The 13,850-nt window shown below is 36.1% G+C and overlaps 1 protein-coding gene across 9 annotated transcripts in view; it reads right to left on the reverse strand.

Annotated features, from left to right (window-relative positions):
- The window catches only part of DMD (dystrophin), a 2,127,700-nt gene that overhangs the window by 1,451,684 nt on the left and 662,166 nt on the right, over positions 1-13,850 (reverse strand). For all 9 annotated transcript variants that reach the window (XM_045472664.1, XM_045472669.1, XM_045472671.1 and 6 more), the window contains exon 12: positions 2,736-2,886. In XM_045472664.1, the coding sequence (XP_045328620.1) occupies positions 2,736-2,886 (151 nt within the window). The remainder of the gene's footprint in view (positions 1-2,735; positions 2,887-13,850) is intronic.

Raw genomic sequence — 13,850 nt, forward strand, 5'->3', positions numbered from 1 at the left:
GACTTTAAACACACAAGATCCTAACGACTCCACTGAAAACTGTTAGAACTAATACATATAGTAAAATTGCAGGATACAATAACATTATACAAAAATGTGTTTATACACAGGAACAACAAACTATCCAAGAGAGAAATTAAGAAAACAACCCAATTTACAATTGCTTCAAAAAGAATAAAGTGCCTAGGAATAAACTTAACCTAGGAGGTGAAAGATCTATATACTAAAAACTACAAGATATTGATGAAAGACTGAAGAAGACACAAATTAATGGAAAGATATTTCATGCTCATGACTTGGAAGAATTAATATTATGAAAATGTCCATATTACCAAAGCAATCTACAGATTCAATGCAACCCACATCTAAATTCCTATGGCATTTTTCACAGAACTAGAACAAACAATCCTAAAATTTGTACAGTGCCATAAAAGACTTGAGTAGCCAAAGCAATGCTGACAAAGAACAAAGCTGGAAGCGTGATCTTCTCTGATTACAAACTATATTACAAAGCTATAATAATCAAAACAGTACGGTTTGGGCATAAAACACACACACACAGGTTGAGGGAATATAATAAAAATCCAAGAAATAAATGATGCATATGTGGTCAGTTAATTTACAACAAAGGAGGCAAGAACGTACAATGAAGAAAGGCCACCCTCTTCGATAAAGGGTGTTGAAAAAAGGGCAGAGCCACATTTAAATGAAACTAGACAACACTTATACCATACACCAAAATTAACTCAAAATGGATTAAGACTTGATATATGAACTGAAACCATAAAACTCTTAAAAAAATACATAAGTGGTAAACTCCATAACAGCAGTCTTGGTGATGATGTTTTTTTTTTTTTTTTTTTTTTTTTTGGATTTGACTCTAAAAGCAAAGGTAATAAAAGCAAAAATAAACAAGTGGGACTACATCAAACCAAAAAGCTTCTGCACAGCAAAGGAAACCATCAACATAATGAAAAGAATAACCTAATGAATGGGAGAAGATATTTGGAAATCATACACCCAACAAGGGGTTAATATCCAAAATATATAAAGAACTTAAACGACTCAACCACAAAAACACAATCAGATTTTAAAATAGGCAAATGATCTGAATAGACATTTTTCCAACAGGCACATCAAAAGATGCTCAACATCACTAATCATCAGGGAAATGGAAATGAAAACCATAATGAGCTCTCACTTCACATTTGTTAGAATGGCTATTATCAAGAAAAGAAAAGAAAAGAAAAGAAAAGAAAAGAAAAGAAAAGAAAAGAAAAGAAAAGAAAAACACGAAATAACAAGTGTTGGGGAGGATGTGGAGAAAAAAATAACCTTGTCCACTGTGGTTAGGAAAGTAAGTTTATGTAACCGCTATGAAAATCAGTATGAAGTTTCCTCAAAACACTAAAGATAGAACTATCATATGATCCAGCAATTCCACTTCTGGGTGTTTATCAAAACAAAATGAAAACAATAACTCAAAAAGATATATGTCCTATGTTCATTGCAGCATTATTTACAATAGCCAAGATATGGAAACAACTTCAGTGTCCACTGATGGATGAGTAAAGAAGATGTGGTATGCGTGCGTGTGTGTGTGTGTGTGTGTGTGTGTGTGTGTGTATGTATTTATACATACATATATACAAACTGCAATATACTCAGACATAAAAAATGAATTCTTGCTATTTGTGACAACATGGATGTACTTTGATGGTATTAAGCTAAGTGCAGTAAGTCAGAGAAAGACAAATACCATATGATTCCACTTATATGCAGAAGATAGAAAACGAAACAAATCTTACAGATAAAGAGAACTAAATGGTAGATGCCAGAGGGGAGAGGGGTGAGGAGGTGGGCAAAACGGCTGAGGGACAAACTTCCACTTCTAAAACAGTAAATCATCTGTATGCCATGTACAGCCTGGTACGACAGTCAGTAATATTGTAGTGCATGTTTGAAAGTTGCTGTGAGGGTCCATCTTTATAGTTCTCATCACAAAATAAAAAAATGTACAACTCCGTATGGTAAGGAATGGTAACTAGACTTATTCTGATCATTTCACAGAGTAAACAGGTTTTTGAATCATTATATCATATACCTAAAATGTGTATTATGTTATATGTCAATTTTATCTGAATTTAAAAAATGGATACTGAAGAAAAAAAAGAAATAAACCTGTAGAAATCCTACTCACAGAAACAACAAATGCTTTTTGGCGACCAAAGAGCATAACTTGTAAATATACCAATAAACTGAAAAAAGATACGATGCAAGTATTGCAAATAATAGATTCTGTATTTCATAGAAAAGCAATGTTACAGATGTTCATTTTAATCAAACTTCGCCTGTTCTAAGACTTTCTGAACTGAAGGTAAAAACGTACAAAAAAATCATGTCTTATTAGTTAAATTTGCATTGCAAGTAATCCCTACAGAGTCCCTCTTCCAAGAAACCAAAACTTTAATAAATCACATATCCAGTGTTGTTGTCCTCCAGGAATGCATTTGATATTTTTTCAAATATGAAAAGCCTAATTATGCCACATTTGAAAAACACAAACGTTTCAGAAAATATTAGGTAAAAATGACTCTCAAACTCTTCTTAACTGAAGCTTTAATTCTTTCCTACCTGTAAACCCTGATATATGTATAAATGTGTGTATATAAAACACATATGTATACACAGAGATTGTTCTCCAGAAGAAAGCAAACAGCATTAAATATACTAACCTTATGTTGTTGTACTTGGCGTTTTAGGTCTTCAATATCAGGTCCAAGGGGCTCTTTCTCCATTTTCCTTGTTCTCTCTTCTGTTTTGGTTAGCCAATCATTTAACTCTTTCAGTTGCTGATTCTGAAGATCCATTAGAACTTTATGTAAGCTGAAAATGTGAACGATGTCTATTACTACCTCTATCAAAATAACTTTACTTATTATTAAACCTAGAAGATAAAACTGTTGATGTTTTAATCTATGGCATGTTCACATTGTTTGGCATCTAATTGACATTAAGAAGAGAAGCAGAGCCCATGATTAATCACCACTGAAGTTATTCTTTCTCCGACTTATTATAGTTCATACATCTTGAGTTTTACAAAGTTTCACACAACTAACTAAATGTGAACATGTTAAGTAAAGTGTGACCCATCTCTGATAATTGAACTAACAGCATATCCTGGAAATGGTTCATTTAGACCTCCATTATTTTAATATGTATGGTGATTAAAGATGGCCACAAATTTTTTGCCACTCTGCCCCAGAATCTACTTCCCATCCTCACGAATATGGACTAGCCTTGTGATTTGTTTTGACCAACAGAACATGGCAGACGTGACACTCTACGAGTTCCAAGTATAGATGCTGTAAGGGAACAAGGAAGCATTTATACTCTGTCTCAGAACCCAGCTGCCATGGTGTTAGAAGACCAGGCTACACTCCTGAATGATGAGAGGCCATGTGGTAAGTGACTCTAGAGGATAAAATTCTATCTTAAAAGTTGAGCTTCCTGCTGAATGCGGCCCAAAGAGTGACCTCAGCCATATCACAATTGCAGAACAACCACCGAGATGAACCCTGGCCACGTCCCTGCTCTACAGAATCATGATGTAATTATAAAGTATTGTGTTAAGCCACTAAGATTTAGAGACATTTGTTATGCAGAAATAGATAAGTGACACAGATGTATTGTTTACAAAGATGTAAACAACAGTGGGCTGGGTAATGAATTTAAAGCCTGGCTATATGCCCTAAAACCAACTTAAACCTTCTCAATTAGATTGCCAGCATCAGGGACAAGGGACAACATCTTGCTTATCAATCTGCATGGTGAGGATGAAAATTAAAACAGGTTATTTTATCCATACAATAAAAATATGAGACTCAAATGAGAAGTGTTAATACCTATTTCGAAGTAAATGTTCTTCATGAAGACAGGTTTAAAGCATTTTTAGGAAACTACAGTATGCTGAACATTAATCTTATAACACTAATAAAGAAGACATAATTTGAATTAGGAATTCACTATTGTGATTTATAAAATTTTTACCAGAAATTTCCATTAGTCAGCAGATTTAAACACACCAAACACACACACAGTTGAGGGTTTAATATAATATAGATTTCACCATTTACTGATCTTTTACCTTTCACAGACACATGTTCACTGAGGCACACTGCAGTCAAAAGCCTATGAGAATAAGCTTTCATTTATCAAGCAAAAAAGGCAGTCATCTTCTTTTTATGAGAAGTAACATAAATGAAGAAGCACCCGTTTAAGTAAAAGCAAAAACTCAAAGATGCTAGTGTAAGCCTCTTAGATAAAGAATATCATCCTTACATTGTAAAGTATATAAATCATTCACTTTATTGGTTCAGTCTACCCCTTGAGAACTGACCCGAGAATAAGACTTCATGAGAATTAGCTACAGTATCACTCTTTACTTTTGTTGTTTTTCCTGCCCAGTTTGTCTTCACATTAAGATACAAATCTCACCTTTCAAAAACTGAAGAAAAATTCCCACAATGTTATTTATACTTGAAGAACTATTACAACACACATTTGTTAGAGTCAATAAGCAATTTAATTTTAAAATATTTACTTCCTTTTTTGTAAACTTTTACACAGACATTTCATTCAACAGATATTCACTGAATTCCATACCTATGCTGGAAACTCCTAGTGAGTAGGATGTCCCTGTGGGGAAGCCTCTGTGAAGAGTGAACTTTGTATGGCTTTCCTTTGGCCTTTAAGAACAATTTTTTTAATGTTTATTTTTGAGATGAAGAGTGCCAGTGGGGGAGAGGCAAAGAGGGCGGCGGGGGTGGGGGGCGGACAGAGGATCCGAAGCAGGCTCTGTGCTGACAGCACGGAGCCTGATGTGGGGCTCGAATGAACCATGAGATCACAACTGGAGTCAAAATTGAATGCTCAACCGACTGAGCCACTCAGATGGCCCTAAGAATAATTATTTTCACTATAATGTTCAAAAATGTTTTTGCTTTCCCAAGGCTGTTACTTTAGGAACTCTTAATTATTCAGTAACGTCTGGTCACTATTTACTGCTTTCCGTGCAGGCGTTATATGGAATAAGTTAATAGGTGGTAAAAGGTGCTATGCTTCCTCTGCTCACTGAGGCCTGCAAATAGACAGCCTCAATATATGCAGGTGAATTGCAGGCCAGAGTTCTCAGAATGAGCAGCAGGGAAGTGAATGAACAGGGGCTCCTGGCAATGCCTGAGCAGAGACAGAAACAGCCACTAGGAGGCACTGCTATCAGAAGCCTGTTTAGAAGCCTTTGCAACACAAATGCCCTTTTTTGAAATGTGGTAGAAGGGGTAACTTTAGAAAGGGGTGGGGGATAACTACCCCTTTGGTGAAAATATCTTTAAAATAAATTTTTAACTATATTGGTTAACATGTATTCAACACTTTTCGTGTGATAACTCTGTTAGTAACCATAAAATGCACTATTTCAGTGGATCCTAAATGATGGAATGAGATCTATTTGTGCTTTGCAGAATGATTTTCATGGCAAAAGGAAAAACTTATGAAATTATTTTAGTATGTCTTGGCATATATCTATATGGCTGAACAATATATGCATGTGTATGTTTGTATACACACATACATACATTGAGTCTACATATAACTTCAATGCATATATAAAATCAAACAGTTTAAGATGAAGCTAAGTAAAGATAATTATTTTAAGAAGGAGTCTTAAATATAATAAAAGTGCAGGGGCAACTGGGTGGCTCCGACAGTTATAAGTGTCTGACTCCTGATTTCATTGCAGGTAAGATCTCATGGTCTTGAGATCAAGCCCCGTGTTGAGATCAAGCCTTGATGCTGACCCTGCTTGCAATTCTATCTCTCCCTCTCTCTCTGCCCCTCTGTGGCTCGCAATCTCGCTCTCAAAATAAATAAACATTTTTTTTAAAAGAAGAGTGCAGGTATGAAAGAAATTGTGAAGGTGGAACATGACTGACATGTTTGAAAAACACCGAATAATTACATTTGGTCTTCATTATCACTTACTGAGGTAGATAATACCATTATTCTTTTATTTCTGAGGACAATGGAATTTGGGAAGGTTAAAAAACTTGCCCAAGTTGTCTCAGTGACAAGCTAAGACAGTATATAAATGCTAAACTATCTGTGACCCAAGTCTGTGCTCTTAACTTTGACTTATCTTCCTTCTTTATGGACTTACCTTCCTTCTTTATGTTAGGTTGGGTCATATGAAGCTGCTAATACATGAGTTTTCATTCCATGAAAATGACAATTTCATATTGTTCAATTTAAAATATTATTAAAGTGAAAAAGAAATTCCACATTTCCAACTAACATTCTAAAGATGCCAATAAATTAGGGACATTTGTCAAATTCATAAAATAAAAATCTACCACCCATGGGCAAGAAAAGAGTTTGCTTTCTCCTTGGTTTCATTTTATGGTTTTCAGGTGGTCATTTGGAACGGCCTGTAAAAGCGAAAGGAAAATGAAGGATAAAAACGTGACTGGCAATGGAGGGAGAAGACCGTGGAACTAGAACAAACTAGCGCCAGACTGGAGATAGTTCTGACAACATCTAGAGGCAGAAGCATGTCAGGATACGATGCTGGGAACTGCTACAGCCAACTTCCAATTGTAAAATCATTTAAGGACAGAAGGAGGCTACCAAAACCAATAAACTGAAAGGAACTAGAGACTATCATGGCAAGTGAAATAGGCCAGTCAGAGAAAACTATCACATGATTTCACTCATACAATGACCTAAGACATAAAACAGATGAACAAAGGAAAGAGACAAACCAAAAAATAGACTCTTAAATACAGAAAACAAATTTGTAGGGCACCCGGGTGGCTCAGCCAGTTGAGTGCCCGACTTCGGCTCAGGTCATGATCTCACGGTTCATGGGTTTGAGCCCCCATGTGGGGCTCTGCACTGACAGCTCAGAGCCTGGAGCCTGCTTCGGATTCTGTGTCTCCCTCTCGCTCTGCCCCTCCCCCGCTTGCACTCTCTCCTCTCTCTCTCTCTCTCAAAAATAATAACTAAACATTAAAAATTTTAAAAGAAAAGAAAAGAAATTCGGTAGCTGCCAGAGAGGTATTGGGTGAGGGGATGGATGAAATAGGTGAAGGGGATTAAGAGTACACTTAGCTTGATGAACACTGAGAAACATATAGAATTGTTGGATTATTTTATTGTATACTTGAAACTAATATAACACTGTATGTTAATTATACCCTAATAAAAAAAAAAAAAGAAAGAACCTCCGATTTTGACGGCACTATGGAGTCATATACTTAACGTATAGCTATCGCACCAGGGGATTTATTGTAATATAAGACAATGACATCCTTATGGTTTTAACCAGGGCTTCCCAAACTTTAATGTGCATACAAATCACCTGGGGAATATGTTCTACTGTGGATTCTAAGTCTAGAGAGGGGCTGAGAGTCTTCATTTGTATGCCCAAGGGATACCAATGCTGCTGGTCCATAGATCACACCTTAAGAAATGATACTATAAGGCACTTGGATTTGGGTTATTTGTTAGTTACAGTAAAAAAGCATTTTAAGGAATACCATTTTCCAAATAATTTTATTGAAGATCTGTCTCTCACTCCACACCCTGCTTCAGGGACATACCTCTATGAACATAAAGGAAATTGGTGCAAACATAGAGTCTGCTTTACAGAGACTTTGTTGGACTGTAGAAAAGCATTTCTACTCTAGCCAGTACTGCCCAATAGATCTTTATAACAACGTAAATGTGTATCTGCATTATCCAATACTATAGCCACCAGCCCCGTGTGGCTATTGGACACCTGAAATATGGCTAGTGTATGTAAATGAGAAACTGAATTTTTACCCATATCTAATTATAATAATTTAAATTTGCAACTAAAAAGATGCATGTGGCTGGTGGCTGCCATATTGGAAAGCACAGGTCTACACCAACAGATAACTGGCTTGACCGTAGCAAGGAATCCTTACTGGGCAGTATTTATCCACAGTATTTGATTATGTCACATAATATTTATAAGGAATTATATCCTGAGTTAAATTGTCTAGCAATAAATATAAATAGGATTTTCTGAAATTTTGGTTCTCTAGACAGATTTATACATGCCAAAACTGTACATGTTTTCTTAAATCTCAGCCTATATTTTATAGTCTAACTAGTGTTTCTTGGGCTTTATGGAAATACATTATAAAATATATAAAACTACTTATGAAAACATAATAATATGGTAGGCAATATACTAATAAATATGTAAATGTATAGACTTCATAAATCCTAGAGACTTACTATTAAAAATTACCAAGAAGGGGCGCCTGGGTGGCTCAGTCAGTAAGCATCTGACTTCAGCTGAGGTCATGATCTCGTGGTTTGTGGGTTCGAGCCCCACGTCGGGCTCTGTGCTGGAAGCTCAGAGCCTGGAGCCTGCTTCGGATTCTGTGTCTCCCTCTTTCTGGCCCTCCCCTGCTCACACTTGTCTCTCTCTCTCAGAAATAAACATTAAAAAAATTTAAAAAAATTACCAAGAGGGCTAAACTATTTAATAAGCTAGGTTCTCAGGCCCAATTTCCTACACTTCATAATGACTTGCTTATATGCAATTCTCAAATAAGAAATACAACTAATGAAAGGAGGTAAAATATTAATGTGAATTTACAAATTACAAAAGAATCCTCAGTGGTGTTAAAATATCCATGTTATACATGCAAATACAATACAATCACATGATTTAAGCTGTCAATAAAACCTATATATTTGATTTAAGGAGGGCTACCAGTATGAATTAGAGAAACCGAATTTTTAATGCACTTTTTACTTTCAAATGCATGCCATTTTGTAACTAAAATCACACTGATAAATACCAAAATTAATTTATTTCCTTATTCAAACTGTTGGCCTGAAAATCTCAGCAAAATGGTTTTAATGACTAGATTATAGAGTTTTGATTTTAGCTCACAAATTGTTTATGTACAACTAGATGTTCCAGGAAGGCTGAAGTATACTTACATATGTAGATATTTTAACCCCCTTGTATAGGTTTTTGTTTCATTTCCTCTGTTACCAAAGTGATCGATGAAGGTGGTGTTTACACAGCAGGTGTTTATTAAAACTATCACAAAATGGTGATTTAGTGCAATTTAAATCCAACTAGGTGCTTCCAGTGAATATCCAGGGTCGAAAATGAGTGTGTTGCTTTAACTTGAACCAGAAGCATGGAGGCAGGTTTAGGACACATAAAAATGTCTTTACTGAATTATTTATAAATTAATAATACTACATAAGGAATACATTATCTACTAAATAATCATTTTGACCTTGTACACTTTGGGACATTTAAATATCATTTTATATATGAATAACAAATTATATTTATCGTGTGTCAGACAATAGATGTGTTACTATAATTAATCCTAATGATGCAGGAACTGATCTTAGCCCCAATTTACAGATGGGGAAACAAAAGTATACCTGGGTCAAAGGGCAAACAAGGGGAGGTGGGAAACTGCGACTCAGGTCGTTTGGCCCTCGGGCCTACTTTGCCATCATGCTGTACTGTCCGCACTGATGTTATTTTTTTAGAGCTGATTTTCATACCTATTCCTCATTTCATTTATATCAGTAATTATCAGGATATAAAAACAGAAGGTAAAAAAAGGTCATTTAGTGGGTTTTTATAGCGATTGTCATCAATGGATAATTTTGTTCTTTGTTCTCACCAAAATGAAAAGTACGGTTGTTACTATTGAGACAAATGCTCTTAGCATAACGTTTACATTAATGGTAGAAACCACAATACACTGAGACCCGATTTTCCTCACACATATGGTGACAAGGTAAAATAAATGACCAGATATTTTAAATATTTATAATGTTTCACTAAATGTAAGAATCAGAGCATGATATATCCTAGGCAAAGCAAAACCGACAAAAAGAACCCCACCCTGCTTTAAAATAGGAAAGTGATATTGATTTTTTTAAAGGAAAGTTTCAGTAATGCATATACAAACATAAGTAAAGGCTTCTGTTGTATGGCAGTAATGAATGGGCCATATGAAGCACATTAGTAGTTTTCAGCTCTCAAGGTTTGGGACATTTATCAACGCTCAATAATGAATACCGTGTGAAATACAAGGTTCAAAACCGAGAATCCAGTAAAAGCAACGACCTCAAATGTGTCCAACTTTCACCATCACTGTTACATGGATACCACCACCTTTCCCACCCCTGCGACCACCACCGCTGTTGGCCAGTTCCCACTCTGAATTTCTGAAAGTGTAGTATGTGCATCTGTGCAGTGGCACCCCTGCGCCCCCCTGACTCAATAAATACATCCTCTTTCCTCCAAGTCCTAACCATCCCTTAAAAAAATCCGGCTGCAAAGGCTGACAGTGGACACTGGTCTTCGAGCTACTACCAGTAGAGTAGTTTCCATTGGAGAATGAAGAGAGGCAAAGGTCTAACCAAATCATATAAAGAGGCTTTCCTCGCCCCTAAAACCAATGCGTCCATCCTCCTCTCTACGGCACCACCACTCCCACCAACTGGTAGGCTGACATGTCTCTTGGGCCAGAAGAGAAAGCAAGAACAGGTCATGTACATTTATCAAAAGCTCCCACTAAGCCTGAAAGCGCCCTGCAGCTTGTATTACAGCTTGTATTACAGCCTGCAACCCGGTCTTGGAGGCCCCAGTGTTTACTCTGCGACCTCACAATAAGTATCTCAGAAAGAATTCACCTGCGAAGTTCCCCTTCCAACGGCTAGAAATAAAAATAAATTGTCAACCCTCCCTCAAAATTAAATGCGTATGAATATTTATTTGTTCACTGAATGGAATGTGGGAAATAGCAGTGTGCCTAAAAAGGATTCTGTGAAACAAAAATGAACCACTGTTTCCAAAGTCCTAATCTATTTTTCTCCTCTGTCCATATAACTCAACAGCAGTTTAATTACTGACATTCTTCAACTATCCAGAGCAAGATTAAAGTTCAAAATGCAAACAAATTCATTTGCATTTTGAAAGCATAAATTCAAAATAGTAACAGTAACACAATAAAGAAACTGCATGGCTGGATGAAAAGATTCGTGTGGCAAATACATTATGGCAACCCTCAATTCAATCTTCCTGATTAAATACTTACAAAGTAGATGAAGACACTCGCAGATGTCATCACAAACCAAGGACTACTATTAAATACAATGATTGAAAGATTGTTTAAATTATCCCTAGTAAGAATGAGAAATGTTGACACTCAGAGATCACATTCATTTCTATGGCAATAGAAGCCTACTCAAATTCAAAAATTGTGTCACTAAAGAACATCTGGCACGGTGCCTGGCATATACAAGACACATGACAAATATTTCGTGAATGACTAAGTGGTATCATTGAATTATCAATCAAATATAAGACATAATACAAAAAACAGGAACACTTTCCCAATCTGAAATATCAGAATTCAGATTATTAAAATGTCAATTTCCATAAAAGCTGCTCCTGTTAAGGATGTCTATTAACCTAATTTGAACCATTTTTTAGTCCTAAATCACAAAGACATCATTTTTCCTTTTGTCAGCTCCGGCACACTGTTTCGCAAACATGGCCAGCACCCTCCTGCCTCAGGAATTTTCCATTTGTTTGCCTTTGCCCCAGCTACCTGCATGGCTTATTTCCTCCCTTCATTTAGGGCTCTGCTTAAATATTACATCATCAGAGAGGCCTTCCCTGAGTGCATACATACCATAACACACACAATGATGTTTCCTTCTCTAAATCTATAGCCTGCTTTCCTTCCCTTTTAGTCATTTCTCACCAACTGATACATTATTCGTATTCTTTAACTAACTGTCTCCTCCCATGAAGACTGCAAGCTTAATAAGAGGGAGTTAGTCTGCTTTGTTCACTTAGATTTCCCCAGTATCTAAAACAGTGCTGGGAATATAGTAGATAAGAATTGTTAGTGAGATGGATGAATGAATGACTAAACTTAATTTTCTAATTATCATTGTTTATCTTTGTGAAAAAGCATTCTTCCAAAAAATCCTATTCTCTACTCTCATTTCTAAAAATTCCAGAGATTGGGCTTTCCTATTTGTAATTTAAACTATAAGAGTCATATACTTGTTATTACTTGAAAAAGGACTATCCATATTTTAAATGCACATCATCTACACAAAAACAAATTGTGATGGTCAGTCATATCCATATTTGAAAAGGACTATCCATATTTTAACTGCACATTATCTACACAAAAAAAATTGTGATGGTCAGTCATATCCATTTCAACCTGACCAGATTGCTGTATGTTAATTACTGCTGCTTATTAGGCCAGTGATTAGTTGTCAGTACGCACACGTTGTCCCTCTTGTTTCTTCTTTCACAAAAATCTTGCAATTCCACTAGTCACCCGTGTGAGATAATATTACCATTGAAGGATTAAATTAGACATCACCAGCATTGTTTATGGAGCTTCTAAGAAAATAGTTCAATTGTTTGTCCCATCCCTTGATAGAAAAATAGGGACAAAAGATATTAAAAATAGTGGTCTACAAAGAAGGAGTATGGATTTATACTATTCCGTAATTGTGCCAAGAAGATCAGTTCTTGTCAAACTTTAATGTGCTTAGGAATCACTTGGGATCTTGTTAAATGGCAGATTCTGATTCCATAGATCAGACGGAGGACTAATTCTGCATTTTTAATAAATTCTCAGGGAATGTTGCTCCTGCTAGTTCTTGAACCACCTCCATCTCTAAGGAATTCTCATTGTAACATTGTTAGAAGAATTTAAAAATGAATTAACAAAATGGTGATATAAAATCACATATAAGAGTCTGAGATATTGCATCGTTAAAACGCTCACTACAACACATTTATCTGACAAACTAGAACTACCTGGAAAAATTAATTCATTTGTTCATCCATTCATTCCTATATTCACATATGCAATAGGTCAGCTACTTCACTTGGGAGAAAACCCACTATTTGTCAGCATCTCCTTTGCTCTGTTCACTTACAAAGGCCATCTCATTTCAAGACTGGAACATACACTCGGGGGAAAAGAGATGAACCAGATTTGTGAGACATATTTTTCTCTCCAAAGTGTTGATGGTGATTCACGACTGTTTGCCATGTTAGGGCTTGCGTTTTCACCCACATACTATTCAGATCTCTCCTCCTGCTGATGTAAACCAGGATGTAACTTCACCTGGCCTCCTTCCTGACTTGCTTTCATTTTCTTCCTTCACCACCACCAAGGCTTTACTTTCCCCCTGCGTGTCCTAACCACAATTATCAGAGAAGCTGATGGAACTTGCTGTGCTTATCTTGATGAGTCCTTGTAGAAATGTCAGGAAATCTCTTTTTCTCTCTGCAGGTTGCATTTTTCAATCAAATTAATTAGTTTATTCATAAAGAAGAAGATTTGCTGTTGTCCTTATGCCAGTTGTCTTCTCACGCTTCCACAGTTGGAAATTTTGCCTTTTTCTTCTCTCTCCCTCACCTCCCACCATCCGAAGGGTATTCTCCAGCATAAAAGGAATCCAAACAAAAATGATTTCACCTCCTGTCCATAAGGTTGTCAACTTGAGGATGGCAACAGGCACTGTCCTGTTTTCATTATTTTATTTTAACTATGCAATCAGGGGCACTTAGTTCTTTCCAATTTCATAAATAAAGATTTTTAATTGACTGATAGCAGCATACGTTAGTGCCAAGGCTACCTTATCAAACTTCTTTACTGCATTAGCTTCAACATCAGCTCACATCTATGAAGGTATCAGAATTGTAGTGGAAAGAAATTTATAGAATTTAAGAATCC

The sequence above is a fragment of the Leopardus geoffroyi genome, chromosome X (assembly GCF_018350155.1).
Source record: "Leopardus geoffroyi isolate Oge1 chromosome X, O.geoffroyi_Oge1_pat1.0, whole genome shotgun sequence".
Lineage (NCBI taxonomy): Eukaryota > Metazoa > Chordata > Mammalia > Carnivora > Felidae > Leopardus > Leopardus geoffroyi.